Source organism: Puma concolor, chromosome D4 (assembly GCF_028749965.1).
Source record: "Puma concolor isolate L17-30 chromosome D4, mPumCon1.1.hap2, whole genome shotgun sequence".
NCBI classification, from domain to species: Eukaryota; Metazoa; Chordata; class Mammalia; order Carnivora; family Felidae; genus Puma; species Puma concolor.
This window is the reverse complement of record NC_141679.1, coordinates 2,905,099-2,924,122: the sequence shown is the minus strand read 5'-3', so window position 1 is coordinate 2,924,122 and position 19,024 is coordinate 2,905,099. Positions and strand designations below refer to the sequence as shown.

At 49.9% G+C, this 19,024-nt stretch overlaps 1 protein-coding gene across 1 annotated transcript in view; it reads left to right on the top strand.

Annotated features, from left to right (window-relative positions):
• SHC3 (SHC adaptor protein 3) overlaps nt 1-19,024 on the top strand; it is a 105,519-nt gene that overhangs the window by 79,878 nt on the left and 6,617 nt on the right. The window contains exon 11 of the mRNA XM_086684834.1: nt 3,224-3,519. Within this exon, the coding sequence (XP_086540960.1) occupies nt 3,224-3,519 (296 nt within the window). The remainder of the gene's footprint in view (nt 1-3,223; nt 3,520-19,024) is intronic.

Genomic DNA, 19,024 nt, shown 5'->3' with positions numbered 1-19,024 from the left:
TCTGACTTCACAGAGAGCTTTACATCCCCATGTGGCTTTGGCGGTTCCCTGAGAACTTCACAGGGGAGGAAATGCCTTGATAATTTAACAAGTGCTGGGCATTCGTTGTTCTGTTTAATTTTCGCAACAGTCCTGCAGGTCCCTGCCATTATTATTTTTACCATTCCGTTATTATCACGATTTTACAGAGGAGAAAATGGAGAATCCTAGAGGTTCAGTAACTTTACCACTTGGTCAAGGCAGCCTTACTGGTTTGACGTGTGCTGTTTGTGGTGTTGCATGTGAATGAGGACATGGCGGAGTGCTCCCACGATCAGGTGGCGTCCTGACCACCAGAGTCTGTTTCTCCTCAGCCGCTTTGGTTTCCCAGACAGTGGGTTCCCGTTCTGACCCCATTCTGTGTACAGAAGTCACCACACACAGAAGAACTGTGGAATCTCAGGGCTTAGAGGCACTTTCACCACCATCTAACCAAATCCCATCTCTTAAAAAATGTGGCAATAGCCTCAGAGGTACGAAGCGACTTTCCCAAGATGCAGACCAAAGTGGTAGTTTTGTGAGCCTCTGCTTGCGCTGTAATGGTGTCTCCCAGCTGCAATTTGGTACTTGTATTTATGGTCAGACAGTTTAATCTAGTCAATTTACTAGTGGCTCCTGGCCCCAGAGCCCAAGGGGAGTTAGATAAGGTGTGGGTTTGAGATGGGAAAAATGAGAACCAGAGCCTCCCTTTGGTCATCCATCATTTTCTACACCTGCTTCCAAAACTAGAGAAGGGCATAATGGAAGAAGAAAGGGCCCTGGAGAGGCTAGTTTCTATTGAAAAGTATGGAAAAAAATGAAGCTAGCAGTCTTTGTTTATCTTAAACCACTAGTGTAAAATAATGATGGTGCCATTGGTAAAGATGGTGATAGTTAATGGTGCTCATTGTGATGCTGATGTTGATGGTAGTGGTGATGGAGATGATGGTTGGTGACATGATGATGTTGATGATGATGGTGATGGTGCCTCTCCTGGTGCCTTTGGCAGTGGTGGCAATCGTGATAGTCATGATGGTGATGGTGGTCATGATGGTAATGATGATGATGGTGATGTTGATGATCATGTTGGTGGTGGTGATGGTGATGATGGTGATGGTGATGGTGATGGTGGTGATGATGGTGATGATGGTGATGATGGACGGTGGTGGTGATGATGGTGGTGGTGGTGGTGATGATGATGATGATGTTGATGGTGGTGGTGATGATGGTGGTGGTGGTGGTGGTGCTGGTGATGATGGTGGTGATGGTGATGATGGTGGTGGTGATGATAATGGTGGTGGTGGTTATGATGGTAATGATGATGGTGATGTTGATGGTCATGATGGTGGTGGTGATGGTGGTGGTGGTGGTGATGATGGTGATGGTGATGGTCATGTGGTGGTGGTGATGGTGATGGTGATGATGGTGGTGATGTTGATGGTGGTGATGGTGATGATGGTGGTGATGGTGATGTTGATGGTGGTGGTGATAATGGTTATGTTGATGGTGGTGGTGATGGTGGTGATGGTGATGGTGGTGATGATGATGGTGATGGTGATGGTGATGATGGTGGTGATGTTGATGGTGGTGGTGGTGATGATGGTGGTGGTGGTGATGATGATGGTGATGGTGATGGTCATGTGGTGGTGGTGATGGTGATGATGGTGGTGATGTTGATGGTGGTGGTGGTGATGATGGTGGTGGTGGTGATGATGGTGGTGATGGTGATGGTCATGTGGTGGTGGTGATGGTGATGGTCATGTGGTGGTGGTGATGGTGGTGATGGTGATGATTGGTGATGGTGGTGATTATGGTGATGATGGTGATGATGATGATGGTGATGGTGGTGATGTTGATGGTGGTGGTGGTGATGATGGTGGTGATGGTGATGATGGTGGTGATGGTGATGGTGGTGGTGATGGTTAGAGTGCTGATGTGGCAATGGTGATAATGGTGGTGATGATGGTGATGATGAGGTTAATGATGGTGGTGACAATAGTGATGGTCTTGATAGTGATAATGGCGGTGGTGATGGTGCAGAAATGGTATAATACAACTTTCAACTACCCCAGGTAATCAGGAAGAAAAAGGATAAAAACAGAGAATCTAATTTTGGGCAATAGTTTTAACCTGTTTGTATTCTCAGGTCTGTAAATGATTTAACAAGTGTTAAAACACCCCGACTTGGGTTTCATTTATTCACCTCGCTTTTGCCCACCCTCTGCTCATAATCGGTCTTATTCTGCAGCATTTGTTGAATACGTGTAGGGCGCGAACTACGTCCCAGGGACGACGTTGGAGCGTGGGGACGTCGTTGTGCCCAGGAGGGAACTGTTCCTGTCCTTGTGGTGCTTGCACTGTGCTGCTTTGGCCACGTGGTCCCACGTGCTCATCCTCACACCTGACACTTGTGTGGTGCCGTGGGCGTCTTCGGCACCTTCGTACATATGGCCTCATTTTGAGGTTTAATTAGATGTTCCTGGCGACTTCTTGTGCTGCCGTGTCTGTTCCTGTTAGAGCAGCGGACCTACCGTTCACTGACCCCGGGGTGGGAAGTGTGTCCTTGGGGGGCTTGTGGTCATGCCGGGTCTCAGGTGCCCACACAGGAGCTTTTTTCCACAGAGAAACGAGTGAAGGCCAAGGAGAGGTGGGGCTCCTAACCCGGGCCGCGTCACACAAAAGGCACCCAATAAATGTCACTTTTCTTCTCTTTGAAAAATTTACCTTGATGCCAAGGTTTTGAAACAAACGTGTGATGGGCTGGGTATAGGTTTTGCAGTGACTCTAACTTTGCAGATTATCCTTTTCTCTGCGTATTTCCAGGAGCAATGGCAGGTTTCCATTCAGAAGAAAACAGGTTTATTAAGAGGCTAGCCGATGTCCCAGAAAAGGTAGATGGAGGGTGATATGCACAGCCTCTCGCAGCGTGCAAAAGTGGTCATTCTGACCGGCTAGACAGAGGGTGTGCTTGAGTCCTTGGCACGAGGCGCAGCGCCCAGCTGTCTTGGGAACACAGGCTCGTCAGAAAGAGTCGTGCCGGGGTTCGGCCTGTGCCTCCAAACACGGTCAATAGTGCCAGCCAGTCACCTTTCTTTAGGTTTGTTTCTGGTGGAAGTTGCCTCGGCTTTTCCATCGAGATCACATTGTGCATGTTATCATTTGCTCTTCGTGGGGTTGACTTGTTGCTGGCAATTGCTGTTGACAGAACCCTTTGAAGACGCTCTCAGGAACCAGTCCTCGGGGCCTGTGCTGAGCAAGGCGGCCTCCGTGGAGTGCATCAGCCCTGTCACGCCCAGAGCCCCGGATGCCAAGATGCTGGAGGAGCTGGAAGGGGAGCCTTGGTACCAAGGGGAGATGAGCCGGAAGGAGGCCGAGGGGCTGCTGAAGAATGACGGGGACTTCCTGGTCAGGAAGAGCGCCACCAACCCGGGCTCCTTCGTCCTCACGGGCATGCACAACGGCCAGGCCAAGCACCTGCTGCTCGTGGACCCGGAGGGCACGGTGAGCACGGGCGGGACATGACCTGCCTCCTTAGAGCAGTCTCCCCTTGTCCTCTGTGCTGGGTGACCACACTTTCCCTCTGCTGCCTGTGCGCACCTGCTGACGTCCTGGCGGCCACTTCTCGGGGACCCGGCTGCCCAGGCACACAGGCCTGCGCTTGGCTCGCGCTTGGAAACCTCACGAGGGCCCAAGGCGAAAGCTTTAACTCTGACGTCCTTTACAATAAGTACAAAAACAGGGAAGGTTTTCCTGTCCAATCCATTCATAGTGGATGAGGAAGTGCAGGGTTCCTGGGCTTCTAATATTGATCTCCAGTGTCTCCAAGAGTTCCTAGAGTAGAAGACGTGATGAAGCAGTAAACAGACCCCCTCTTAATTAGCTTCACGCTTTCCCACTCGGGGACAGTGTGTGTGGCCGTTCTTGGTGGTACAGTCATGTCTGATGAACCGTGTGGGTCTGACTGAATTTCCTGTCTTCCAGTCAGTAAATAGATTGGACTTGATCTTGGCACAGTCTAAGAACTGCTAAGTTTAATAAACGTAATTACATTAACTGAACCATTAAATAAGTTCCAAGATTGTTGTGTAAAACCTTTTATCCAGTGAAAACACAGAAGCAGGTAGTTATCCGAACAGTAGATTAGAACATGGCCTGTCCTGATCGATGGGTAGGGACGAAGCCTCCGTCTTCGGTTGGACTTGAACGCAGTTTAACCGTGTTTGGTGGGGGAGGGGAGAGTTGTTACGTCACATGATCTGCTGCTCCAGGGCGTCTGCGCCTTGGCTCTCCGGACATCGTCTCCGTGCCCCTCTCCCCTCTCCACCTGGGCAACCCCCTCCCTAGGAACGTAATGTGAATCCTTCCGATCCACGTTCTTCGGTTGTGTGGTTTTTCCCACGGAGGTACATCAGGGGGAGGATACACTGTGTGTTTGTGCATTTCAGGAAGTTGCTAACACGGTCCTGCCCCTCAAATCCCATGTCAAACTCTGCATGTGTTTTTGAGATCTGTCTGTGGTGCTTTCTGTGCACGGGATCGTTGCTTGGCTGGGCGGCCCAGCGGCCCCCATCCACGGCCACACGTCACTTGTGGAACATTCTCATGCAGGGCTGAAGGTGCTACGAAGTCTCCGTGCATTTTCCCTGCGCCCACGATGGTCTTTCTGGGGCACACCCCGGGACCGGGGTTTTGGTCACAGGACATGCGCACACTTGGTTTCGCCAGGGCTGTGCATTTGCTTCCAGAACGGCTAGACTACCAGGGGGCACGGCGGCCGTGCACCAGGGTTCCCTCAGCCTCCTTGACATCGTCCTCCCTGCAGGGCAAGTCCAAGACTCCGGGGAAGAGCATGTCCCAGTGTCACCCTACGACCGCGTGTCCACAGGTTCTTCCAGTAAATGTTATGCGCCCACCTCCCCCCTGCTTCTCTTCTGATCTTCTCACCCAGCTCACTTCCTGAGTTTCTCAGCCATAGAATTTCCACATGAACCCTCCCATTTTTTCCCCGAATCTGATCATTTTGTCTGTGATGTTCTTCATCAAATGGAAGTTTCTCTTTTATGGTTTATGGCCTTGAGTTTTGTTTTGTTTTGTTTTGACTTGAAAGAGAGAGAGAGAAGGAGAGCAGGGGAGAGGGGCAGAGGGAGAGAGAGAATCCCAAGCAGGTTCCACAATCAGCACAGATCCTGACACAAGGCTCAAACCCATGAACCATGAAATCATAACCTGGGCCGAAATCAAGAGTCAGATGCTTAACCGACTGAGCCACCCAGGTGCCCCTGTGGTCTTGAGTTTTAAAAGATTTCCTCATGGGGCACCTGGGCGGCTCAGTCGGTTGAGCATCTGACTCTTGATTTCGGCTCAGGTCGTGATCTCATGGTTTGTGAGTTTGAGCCCCCACATCGGGCTCTCTGCACTGACAGTGCAGAGCCTGCTTGGGATTCTGTCTCTCCCTCTCTCTCTGCCCCTCCTTGTTCGTACTCTCTCTCTCTCAAAATAAATAAAGAAACATTAGAAACATTTAAAAAGTAAACATAAAAGATTTCCTGACCTGCAGTCATAGATGCACATTGTTCCTCTGTGACTTCTGTGTTTGCTTATTTTTCACAATTAGGTTCTAATTCTGACTAGAGTTACTTTGACAGTGACATAAGACAGGGACCCAACATCCCTTAAATCTCCAGGTGGTGAGCCAGGCTTCTGTCCTATGGATGCGCCTTGAGTTAACGTTCTCGGTGCTCTGTGTCCCTTGTTTTTCTCGAGAGTCTGCCCTGTCCTGTTGAGCGGACTGTTTAGTCCTGATACGAGTACCACATCTCGTGGTCACTCTGGCTTTGAAACGGTCTTAACATGTGGCAGTGTAAGTCCTTCCTCTTGCAACTCCTATTAGCATTCTCTTTTTAAGCTGTTCTCGGACCTCTATTCCTCTTTGCTGTGGTTTTGGAGTCCGTTTATCCCCCCACCGAAAACGCGTGCTGGGATTTTGGTAGGACCGGTGTTGAGTTCACGGATTAATTTCAGGGAGAGCTGACGGTTTTCAGCATTAAATCATCACATCCGCGAACATGGCATGAGTCTCTACTTACTTAGTTTTAAGCTGTCCCTTGTCAGAATTTAAAAACTCTCTCTGGAAAGTTGTTGTGTTTCCTTTGTTTGGTTACTCCCTGGAGTGTCTGGTTTGAATTCTTGGCCCAAGCGGTGTGTGATTTTGGCCACGTTTTCTCAACAGTGACTGCTGCAGGGAGAGGAATGTGGTATGATCTTGTGCCCAGAAATCTTGCTGATGGCAGCGGTGTTACCGGAACGGCGGTCAGGCCGTGGCACACATGGACAGTCGCGTCTCCTGCCTTCCGGTTTCTGACCCCGTGGCACGCTCACCGGGGCGCCCTGGAGCGTTCACCAGGAGAGGGCGCCCTCGTCTCGTCCCCAGCCTGAAAGGGGATGTTGGCGGGTTTTGTTCTACTGAGGGTGACGTAAGCTCTGGGGGATTGTCTTCATCAGCCGAAGAGAGGACTTCGTTCTCTGATTCATTCAGTTGCTCAACAGCTGTGCACCAAGTGACTGCTAAATCTGGGCCCTACTTTTGACACCTGGGATACGTCCGTGAGCAGGTTTAAGAGGACAGTTTCTGCTTGTGTGGAATTCATAGAAATTAGTTACCGGATTGCTTTTGTCATGGATGGGTATTGGATTTTGTCAAATGCTGCTTCAGCATCAGCTGAAATAGTACAATAATCATGGGGGTTTTTTTCTGGAGTCTGTTAACGTGGGGAGGGGGCAGTTACACAGGCAGATCCTTCTGACGCTGCGTCCTGGCACATGCCCTGCTTGGTCCTGACGCAGCCGTCACGGACCGCGTTGCGGGATTTGGGCACCCGACACTTCCTCTTGGGTGTTTCTGGCTGCCCTTCACCCGTGGGGTCGGTCTTCGTTGCCTTGGCTGCTTTTGCTTGTGTATGCTGGTCTGGTTTGGGGGCCAGGGGTATAGTCACCTTATAACAAGCTAGGGTGGCTGCAAATCAGAGAGGCCGTCCCTCTTCGTATGTCACATAGAGTGTCCTGGAGAGCCCCTGTTTCTGCACCACGATTCGTTGTGACCTTCAAGGCCTTGTCACACACAAGCACTCATTTATTTGTTCGTTGGTTCGCTGACTGGTTCCCCGCACTGCCCTGTCATCCCTGTGAGGGTGGCAGCCTTAGTCACTGCATTACGTCCAGTACGTAGAATAGTGCCAGGCACATAGTAGGTGTTTTACGAGCACGTGATGGCGCCGATCGACCTCGGGCTTTTACGGGAGCCGAGGGCCCCCGCAGGCCACGTGGGAGCTGAGGGTCCCCTGCTGCTACAGATGCCTCATCACAGATAGGCGTCTCTAAACAGAATCAGCCCAGAGAGGTTTCCCTTTGCAAGGGCTGCTACTAATCCATCTGTTGTTTTCTGAGACAAAATAGGAAAGAAAACACCTGAGCAAGGCTAAGAGAATGCGAAGATTTCAGTTGCAACATTTAGGTATTGTTGAGAAAAGAGAAGTTAACAGTTTAGCTACGTTACGCCATCTCATAGAGCAAAGACGGTTAATGGGTCATATACTCAGTCCTTGTAGACAAAGGATTGATTGATGATTACGAAACGACACGTATTGGGGTGTCTGGGGGGCTCAGTCGGTTAAGCATCTGACTCTTGTTCCAGTCACGATCTCATAGTCAAGGGATCGAGCCCCACATCAGGCTCAGCACTGAGCATGAAGCCCGCTTGGGATTCTCTCTTTCTCTCTCTGTCCCTCCCCTTGCATCACTCTCTCTCTCTCTCTCTCTCTCACTCTCTCTCTCTCTCTTTCTCTCTCAAAAAAGGACATGTAGTACTACTACTAATATATTCTGCATTCCCAAACCAGTATCAACGTAACGTGTAGGGACACCCGGGTGGCTCAGTTGGTGGAGCACCTGTCGCTTCATCTCAGGGCTGTGAGTTCAAGCCCCACCTTGGGTGTGGAGCCTACTTACAAACATTTTTTTTTTTTAAGATAATTTGGAAGGTGGGAGGGAAGGAAGCTAAAGGAATGTGGTTGAAGCAGGTGTTCTTGTAGGCCACGACCCCAGCTGTGCTGTCTACAAGACTTTAATTTCTAAGGGGAAATCTGGCACCTCAGAGAAAATCAGTCGCACCAACTAATAAGTGTTCTTTGGGGAGGCTTTTTGCTAGATCTGATGATCTAATTTAATTGATCCAGTGGAGGAGAGCTTCAGCTGAGAAAGACTTAATTACGAATGTAATGTCACTTCCTTGCTGTTAGGACACCAAAATAGACGATGAACACATTCTCTTCAATATTTATTCATCTGATTTTCATGGTAATTGGTTGGTCTCTGACTATAAAGGGGGAAACTTGGCAGAACAGATTACTCGGAGAAATAAGGATGCAAAACAGTTCTGAGGCTATATTTACTGCAGTGTACGAACCTGCGTGCCTTCCCACTGCACACTGATCGTGCAAGACGAGGGCTCCTGGGGTCGCTGGAAACGTGGGTGACCGAGGAGCGTGGAGGCGGGGCTCCTGAGCTCCCAGGCAGGTGTGGGGCAGCAGCTGCTCCGACCCCACCGACGGGCTCTGCAGAAACAGCGCCAGAGATGGCGTCTGGAACATCCTCACGGTGAGTTAGCCCTCTTGAGGCTAAGATTATGCCCGGAGGCACCTGTCCTTGATTCATCCCCTTGGCCGGTAGGGCCAGCAGGGTGGGCCGGGCACTGTGCTTGCTTTATAATGAGCCGCTTGCTGCACCCACATCCACACCTGCACCTCACCTGTACCTGCACCGGCACCCACACCTCCAGCACACCTGCACTTGTTCCGTGGCTGGGTGTTCCATGGGCTTCCTGACCGCGGTCTCGGGAACGTGGCACATTGAGAGCACGTGCTGGGGCTTTGCATCCAGGACATCGGAAAACAGCAACCGCCCAACACCCCACATTTATTAGGATTTTATTTTATTCTGAGAGCAACTAAGAAAATAATCCCCCTCCATCCCTCCACTCAAACAAGCCTTGTTGTTATTTTAAATTTTCCTTTGTCTCCGGCAGACTAGGCGGTGCCGATCTAAAGGATGACATGGGAAGCCTCGCTGGTCTGAGCCAAGGGAGCTCAGTTCCCACTCACCCACTCTTGCCCCTCGGGTCCTCGGTTCGGCGACTCAGATCCCGGGGTCCCCATCTTCCAGGCCTGTCCCTTCAACCCGGGGGCTCCATGGAGAAGAAGGGGATGGAGACGGTGGGGACGGTCAGTGGCCTCGTGGGAGAAGCCACGCTCGGGCTGCCTTACCGGTCCGAGTGCAGGATAGACTAGGGATGTACGAGCAGGGCCACTGGCCGCTGGCGGGTGAGGCCGTCGTGTCTTTTCACTTCTTACCAGTGTAACACCTGGAAAGTGTGACCAAGCGGATGTTACCTGCGGTCTTTGATGAGAAGTGACAGCCCAACCCAATCCCGGGGGAGCAAGGTGGTGCTCACGGCCAGGCTCAGGCTCCCTCTCGGAGTCCTTTCCCGGTGCTCAAACTGCTCTCGGTGGTTTCATGTCTTCTTTTTTAACGTTTATTTATTTTGAGAGAGAGAGAGAGAACAAGCAGAGGAGGGGCAGAGAGAGAGGGAGACACAGAATCCGAAGCAGGTTCCAGGCTCTGAGCTGGCAGCACAGAGCCCGACTCGGGGCTCGAGCTCACAAACCGTGAGATCATGACCTGAGCCGAAGTCGGAAGCTCAAGCTACTGAGCCCCCCGGGCGCCCCAACAGGTGTCCTTTCTTGATTCTCCCTGGAAACTAAAGCGTAGCCCATTTTTCGATTTTTGACAAGTGTTACCATTTCCCAGGTTGTCTCTGTGCCTGTAAATACATCAAGCCTCTCTCCCCCAGCAGCGCTGGTCGCGTCTGTGCGACCTCCCTGTCTCACCCTCTGTCTCTGTCAACAACACTTTCAGTGTTTTCTGAATGCACAAAATAGAGACAGAAGCGTAATGAACTCCCGTGGTCCCGGTATTCGCTGCACAGTTTATCAATATTGTTCCGATCTCGATTCACCCGTCCGTTATTTTAATTTTTTCAACGTTTATTTATTTTTGGGATAGAGAGAGAGACAGAGCATGAACGGGGGAGGGGCAGAGAGAGAGGGAGACACAGAATCGGAAACAGGCTCCAGGCTCTGAGCCATCAGCCCAGAGCCTGACGCGGGGCTCGAACTCACGGAGCGCGAGATCGTGACCTGGCTGAAGTCGGACGCTTAACCGACTGCGCCACCCAGGCGCCCCCCGTCCGTTATTTTAGAGGGGACGATAGTGTTTGAAAGTAGAGGACAGCGTTCTCCCACGGAATGATTTGCGAGTACCCTGCCCAAAGTCTCCGTCGCTCCCGGCCCCCAAGTGTGAGTGTGGTGCACACAGAATCGCGCCTTCGCCCTGATGGCGCCACTGCGGCCTGCTCCTGCCGACCCCCTTCCTGTCCCCTGGCCGCTCCTGGAACGGCCTTTACTGGAAAGGATCCGTTCAGAATCCCTCACCACCTCGGGCTGTCCTGTGTCTTCAGTCCCCCTCACCGCAGGCTCCTGCTCAGTCTGGTTTTCTGAGCTGTCCTCCGAGTCGGGGTCAGATTATGCATCCGGGTCACGCCGTCACGGAGACACCACGCTGGGAGTGGTGTCCATGAGTGTTCTCCTGGATGCCGGACGAAGGGGGCGTCTGGCAGGCTTCGCCCCTGCACACTCTCGCCTTCCCTTGTGATTATTACATATTTGGGAGGAGGTCCCCTGAAACTACATGAATCCACCTTTCCAGCTGTTAAGTAATTTGTTTTCATCCGTGTGGATTCACAGCTGCCTGACTGTTCGGTGGCTTCTCACCGCGTCCCTTCGACACTCTTCTTTGTCTTTGCTTCAAATATACACGGACGTCACGGGACCGTCTTCCTCCACTGCTGTTGGAGGCCTGGCCTGCTTGTTTCTCACGGAGAGACCAGGATCTTCAAGTGGGGGTGCTGCCGCTCCCGTGTCCTCGAGATGGACGGATTGGTGCCGACAGATGCACACGCACGCACACGCTCGTGTCTGTGTCCATTTGTGTGTCCATCTCTGGATGTTACAAGTGGTACGCTCGTGGTAATTCTTCCAATTCCAGTCTGATATCACAGGGTTCATCCGTTTTTCTTTTCCTGCATTTCTAAGTCTCTCCTCCAGCGATGAGAAGCCTGACCCCTTACCTTCATATTTTCACCGACTTGGTTAACCCCCCACGTGTGAGGTGCACCCCCATCACAGCGGCCGCCCCTGCCCTCATCCCGCGGGGGCGCCGGTTCCCTGCCCAGCCATTCCCTGGGGGCTCCCTTCCCCCTGAGCTCGCTCTGACCACCCCTCCTGGCTCTGATGCCCACGCGGGCCACCCACCTCCTGTCCTGTGTCCTCCTGTCACCTGTCCTGTGGTACACTCCTCACTGCCCCTGGACTCCAGTCTCCCACTGGGGACCACCGTGGCTGCCCCCCCCCCCACCCCCAGAGCACAGCACTTGTCTTCCTTAGCATTTGGACCGACCGTTCAGTCAGGAAGGAAGGGACTGGAGAGAAGGGGAGGGAGGGGCTTTCTGAAACATTTGATCACATATCCAGGCATCCTGCAGTGCACTCCTCTTGTAAATATCTCAGCATCATTTCCACCACTAAGGGTATGAAGGCAACAACGACACGACATAGTTGTTGTATCCCACAAAACTAAAGATAGTCGTTCAACATATTCAAATCTCCCTGATTATCTCAAAGATGTTCTGTGTATAGTACGTTTGTTGGAATCAGAATTCAAGCGTGGTCTACGTGGTCCATTTTGTGAGGTCTCTGAAGACTCTTACTCTGTTTTCCCTCCATCTCCCTGGACTCCAGTGGTTTCCTTGAGCGAGTAGATAACTTGTCTGTAGAATATCCCACACTGTGGTTTGGGTTGTGGTGTCCCTATGTCACTTGTGCCCTGACCCCTGGCTCTTCTGTAAACTGGTAGACACAGAGACTTTAAAGGCAGCCTTATCAGGATATACCTTACATACAGGCCCGTTTCAGGAGTACAATCCAGTGGGTTTTAGTATATTCACAGACGTGTGCATCCATGGCCACAGTCCGTCTGGAACATGTTTACCACCTACAAGAGAAATGCCTCTGCGTTCAGCTGTCACCCACCAGCCTCCCGTCGCCTAGTCTCCGTGGGTTTCTCCCTTCTGGAGCTCCCTCTGAATGGAATCCTATAAATACGTAGTCCTTTGTGACTAGCCTCTTTTACTGAGTGCGGTGTTGTCAAGGGTCATCCGCGTTGTGGTGGGTGTCAGCACCTCATTCTTTTCTGTGGCCAAGGAACATTCCGCTCACAGACAGCCCATGCTTTATTCGTGATGGACGTTTGGCTGTTACGAACATGGCCGCTAACATGACGCCCAAGTTCCTGTGCGGGCGTGTGTTTTCATTTCTCTTGGACATACACCCAGGAGTGGATTTGTTAGGTCGTGTGGTGGCTCTGTAATCTGCCACCCGAGGGACCGTCACACAGTTTTTTTTTCAAAGCAGCTGCACCATTTTACATTCCAACTAACAGTGTGCGAGGGCCCCGATTTCTCCGTGCCGTCTCCCACCCTTGTTATTATCTGGCGTTTGGATTCTGGCCATCCGTGTGGGCGGGCAGTGACAGACCACTGTGATTTTGATTTGCATTTCCCTCGTGACTACTAAGGTCAAGCATCTCTTTAGATACTTACTGGCTGTTTATGCATCTTCTTTGGACTAACGTCTGTTCGAATCCTTTGTCCATGTTTTTCTTCTTTTTCTTCATTTTTTTTTTGTTATGGTAAAATACACAGAACATAAAATTTACCATCTAAGCCAGCTGTAAGAGTACAGTTCAGTGGTGTGGGTGGTGTGCGTGTAGTTGTACAACCAATATCCATCCCCAGAACTCTTTTTGTCTTGCAAATCTGAAACTCTGTCCCCATTAAATAATTCCCTGTCCCCTCCACCCCCAGCCCCTGGCATCCACCATTCTACTTTCTGTCTCTATGAATTTGACTCCTCTACAGACGTCATGTAAGCGGAGTCACAGCTCATTTGTCCTTCTGTGACTGGCCTGTTTCATGCTGTCCGTAGGGTTCATCCACGCTGGAGCACGTGTCAGGATCTCCTTCCTTCCTAAGGCTGCACAATATTCCATTTATTGTGGAATAGACCATATTCCAATATCCAATATTGTGGATAGACCATATTTTGCCCATCCATTCATGTGTGGATGGACTTGTTGCTTCCACATTTAACTATTGCAGGAAACGCTGCTCTTAATACAATGCACAGGTATCTCTTTGAGACCCTCCTTTGAGTTTCTCGGGTGTACGTCTAGAAGGGGAATTGCTGAGTCATATGAGAATTCATTAACAAAATGTTTTTGAGAAGCCATCACACAGCCCACAGCGGCTGCACTATTTCACATTCCTGCCAACAGTGCACAAGGCCTCTAATGTCTCCTCCTCCTGGTCAAAACCTGCTATTTTCTGGTTTGGGGATGGTGGTCATTCTCATGAGTGTGAGGTGGTATCTCGATTTGCATTTCTCTGATGATGAGGGTTGTGGAGCATCTTTCCATGTACTTATTGGCCATGTCATTCGGTCACATGGTCGTTTATGTGTCTTCTTTGAAGAAATGGCAGTTCAAGTTCTTTGCCCATTTTTGAATCAGGTTGTCTATTTCTTATTATTGAGTTTTAGGAGTACTTTACATATTCTGGATATTCATCACTTATTAGATACACAAATTCCAAATTTATCCCCCCATCCTGTAGGTTGCTTTTTTACTCTGTTGATAGTGTCTTTCATGCACAAAACTTTACAATTTTCATGACGTCCAAATTGTCTGGTTTTTCTTTTGTTGCCTGGGCGTTTGGTACCATATCCAAGAAACCATTGCAGATTCAGTGCCTTGAAGCTTTTGCCCTGAGTTTTCTTCTAAGAATTTTAGGCCTTACATTGAGGTCTTTGATCCATTTTGAGTTAATTTTTGTATATGGCATCAGCTACAGGCACTCTATTCTTTTGTATGTGGACACCCGGTTTCCCCAGCACCATTTGTTGAAAAAATTGTCCCTTTCCTGTTGAATGGTCATAGCACCCTAGTCAAAAATCACTTGACCGCATATGCAGGGGCTCATTTCTAGGCCCTCTGTTCTTTTCCACTGCCTTATATGCCTGTCTTTATAGCAGTACCACACTGTTTTGATTACTGTAGCTTTGTAATTAGTTTTGAAATCCAGAAGTGTGAGTCCTCCAACTTCGTCAAATTTGTTGGTCTTTTCAGAGAAGCTGCTTTGGGTTTCATTGATTTTCTCTATTATTTTCCCATTCTCTGCTTTATCTCTGCTTTAATCTTTATGATGTCCTTTCTCCTGCTCAGTTCAGGGTTTTTAGTGTCTTAAGGTGGGACGTTGGGTTATTTGTGAGTCTCTAAATTTTCCTCCTGCTGTTGGGGAAAAGGAGTGCCCATGTGGGCAAGGTGTTGATTGCAAGGATGTAAGCAGCTGGCACTCACAGTCCCAAGTCTGACTCTCGGCGTTGCAGCCCCAGGGGGCTGATGTGAACCTGGCACTGTGTCCATTGGGTCTAGGAACGACCTGAGCCTCACCTTAATTTCAAACCTGGGAGAGGCCAAGCAATGTGGGTGGGTGGGTCTACATCCCACTTGGGTTAGGTTGTATTTGGGCTTGAGCCTCTGGGAGTGGAGGGTCCGCCAGTGGATCCAGCCCAAGCTGAGACATTAGACAAAGAGCAGCAGGTCTGACTGTGCAACCCGTTCCAATGGAACCAGATTTTAATCAGGAACTATCTTGTCTGATGGCTTTGCCGCAGCTAGTGTGACCTTTTGGAAGGGGACGGATGTAATCATTCTGTCGTTGGTTGAGTATACTTGTTAATGTACAATATCTCTAAATGGTATTTCTGACTACTGAGCACCTAATTTAAATGTTCCCTAGACAACTTGAACCCACAATACCTAAAGCAGAAGGTACGGCCCCCACCCCCTTGCCCAACTGCCCCATGGATTCCTTCCCGCAGCTCACCCTGCCCCCAAACCTCAGCTACCAGTACCTCCTTCATCACATGTGTTTAGTTTTACAAGACCTGCATAGCTCAGTCGATTAAGCATCCAACTCTTGGTTTCGGCTTAGGTCGTGATCTCAGGGTTCAGGTTCGAGCCTCTCATCGGGCTCCATGCTGACAGTGTGGAGTGTGCTTGGGATTCTCTCTCTCTCTCCTCTCTCTTTGCTCCTCCCCTGCTCACTCCCTATCCCCCCCTCTCAAAATAAACAAGCATTTAAAAAAAAGGAACCACCAAACTATCTTCTAAACTATCTGTCCCGTTTTGCAATCCACCAGCAGTGATGAGAGTTCCCATTGCACACATCCTCACCAGCATTGGCAGTTGTCGGTGTTGTGGATTTTGGCCATTCCGATAGGTGTGTGGTGGCATCTCAGTGTTGTAACTTGTGTTTCCTTGGTGACTCATGCTGTAGGGCATCTTTTCATGTACTTGTTTGCCACCTGTGAGTCCTCTTTGCTGAGGTGTTTGTTAAGGTCTTTGCCCCATTTTTAAAATGTGGTTGTGTTCTTAATGTTGGTATTAAGAGCTGTTTGTATATTTCAGAGACCGGTTCATTATCAGATGTGTCTTTTGCAAATACCTTCTCCCAGTCCGTGGCTGCTCTTCTCACTGTCTTGAAGGTGTCACTTGTGGATCAGACGTTTTTAATCTTGATGAAGTCCAGCTTATCGTTTCTTTCATTCACGAATCAGACCTTTGATGTCTTATCTAGAAAGTCATCACCAAACCCGTGGTCACTAAAGTTCTCCCTGTGTTTTCTTTTAAGAGTTTAATAATTCTGCATTTTACATTTAAGTCGGTGATCCATTCTGAGTTAATTTTTTGAAGGGTGTAAGTTCTGATCTAGGCTTTCTGTAAAATATATGTGGATATCCCAGTGCTGCAGCACCGTTCACTGAAAATGCTGTCTTTGCCTTTTATTTCCTTTTTTGTCTTACTGCATTAACGAGGACTTCCATGATGGTGTTGAGGAGTGTGAGGCGGGACATCCTGGCCTTGTTCAAGTTTCTCATCATTAAGTAGGATGTTAGTGGTAGGATTTTTGTGGATGTCTTTATCAAGTGGAGGAAGTTTCACCCGTATTCCTAGTTTACTGAGAGCTTTTACCAAGAATTGGTTGAATTTTCTGTTTCCATTGATAGGATCATGGAGTTTTTGTCTTCTCCCTAATGGTGTGATGGATTGTGTTGATTTCTGAATGGGGAAGCAGCCTTGCAGACCCAGGATAAATCCCCCTTGGTCATGGTGTATAGTTCTTCTTATACATTGTTGGATTCAATCCATTAGTGTTTTGTTGAGGATTTTTGCATGTGTGTTCATAAGAGGTGCTGGTCTGTAGTTTTCTTTTCCTGTAATGTCTTTGTTTGCTTTTGATGTTAGAGTCATACTAGTCTCATAGAGTGAGTTAAGTGATATTATTTCTGCTTCTGTCTTCTGAATGAGATTGTGGGGACTTGGTAAATTTTGTCTTTAAGTGTTTGGTAGAGTTCACCAGTGAACCTATCTGGGCCTGGTGCTTTCTATGTTGGCAGATTATTCACTATTGATTCAATTTTTAAATAGCCACAGGTTTATTCAAACCATCTATTTCTTCTGGTAAGAGTTTTGTGAAGTTGTGTCTTTCAAGAAGTGGGTCCGTTTTTAAGGAGTTATCAAATTTGTGGGCATAGAGTTATTTATAGTATTCCTTCATTATCCTTTTAAATTCCGTGAGATCTGTAGTGATGACCCTTTTTTCATTTCCGATATTAGTAAGTGTCTTCTCTCATTTTTTTTTCTTAGCCTGGCCAGAGGCTTATCAATTGTTACGTATCTTTTCGAAGGACCAGCTTTGGGGATCATTGATTTCTGTATTGATTTCCTGTTTCCAATGTCATTGGTTTCTGCTCTAATTTTTTCATTATTTCTTTCCTTATGCTTCCTGTGGATTTAATTTGCTCTTTTTTCTAGTTTACTAAGGTAAAAGCTTAGAATACTGATTTCAGCTCTTTCTTCTTTTCTGACCCACATAGCAAGTGGGTCCATACAGATAGCTCTGTGGACTGCAGGTTCTCTGGGAAGAAGCCAGACTGGAGTTTCAGCAAGCATTGATGTGAATGGAGTGAACTGGCCTATTTAGGCAGTAAATTTATATCATATAACTCTTCATGGTTTTGTTTGTATGTGTGTGTTCATTGTGGCCCAGCCTTCATACCCCAAAGATGCCCACCAGGGGGCAGCTTGGGCAATATGTTGGAATCATGGGGGGGAGGGGATCGAGAGACATGCCGGTTGGCCGAGCCCCACCCCAAGCTCCTGGTGGGGTTGGCCTGGGCACGGGGTTACTGAACACTGTCTGGTGATTTGGACGTGAGTCCATGCTAAGACTGCTATCCCAGACACTGCCCTGTCATAAACCCTCTTTCATTCACCCCTGCTGCCCCAGAACTTCGATGAGTGTTCATCACTAAGAAGTGGGAAGAAGAAGTCAGCGTCAAGGCAGCAGCCAACAGTAGTCTCAGGCTGAGTCCTGGGTGCCCCTCACCTCCCAGAAAGGGGCCTGCCTGTGTCACCTCAGGGTCTTTCTGGGGTGGGGATTCTACAGAACTCAGGAGGATTAAACAGCCTTGATGAAAAGATGCCAAAATTTCTTGCAAAAAGATTCCTTTCCTAATGTGCCCATTGGGTCACATCCTTGGTGAGGCTCAGTGCCCAAGGGTCAGGAACCCTGTGGCCCAGTGGGTCCCTGTCCCTCCATGCTTACAGACACCTGTGGGGAAGGGGGCCTACCTCAGTGTGGGACCCCAGGAGAACAGAGCACCCTCATTTCTAAGTTTCTACTGTTGCCTGTGGCTGCTATCTTGTAGATCCTAGAGCAGATGGTGGGGGGGGGGCCGGGTGGGGGGGGACTTTAATGGGCACACCTGGACTATAGATTTGGGATGGGAATGAGATCAAGGCTGAAGGCTCAGAATAGGACATCCCATTGGTAGGTTGGTGGAAGGGAGAGACAAGAGTGGCCACATCAGGGGTGAGGATGGGATTAGAGGAAAGGAGAGAATACGGGGACAGGTAAGGAGGAAGAAACTAGATGTGCCCTCAGAGTCCCTGAGAGACAGGTGGGGGAGAGCTGTGGCCCAGGGAAGGGGGGGTCCCCAGAAATAAGGCTGGAGAGAGAGGTCAGACACCCAGGGCATCCAAGAGCCATCATGAGGACCATCTAAGGGCTGGAGGGCCATCAGGTGTAGCCAGGCACCTGCTCCCTGACCTGTCTCCCATCCCCTCAAAGGAGGCCATGGGGGCTGTGTCCACAGCAGCCGGAGACTGTTCCTGGCTAGGCGTCCTCTGCCTTCTTCAAGTGTGGTCTACACTGGGAGCGTAGCAGCCCAGGGACCAAGGCGCAGGCCCGGTGAGCAGCGGAAAGTGGTGACCCTCCCCACACCCCCACCCCGCCCCCAGGGTTCACTTGCTCGGAGGCTGGCAGGCGGGCATTGCACCAAGAAACCAGGAGCGTGCTGCGCCGCCCCTGCGTCCCAGACAGGCTCGCCCCCAGTGCGGGAAACGGAAGGGCTACGTGGACCCCCTCTGGGTGCGAGTGCAGGATGGCCAGATGGGTCTTTCGAGGGCAGGAGAAGAGCAGGAGAGAAAAGGTTGGCAGCAGAGGGCAGGGTGGTTGCTGAAGACACATGGCAGGTGACAGGCTGAATGACCGACCGGCCAGTGACGATCACTGGGGACTTCGCAGACGTGTCTCTGAGAGAGTGCGGGGGCCCCGGGGAGGTCGCCGCTCCGGTTCCCGGGGTCTGGGGCTGGCTCCAAGCACGTGCGTTCTCTTTTCTCTGCCCGTGGGTCATGCATCCTGCCCTCTGTGTCC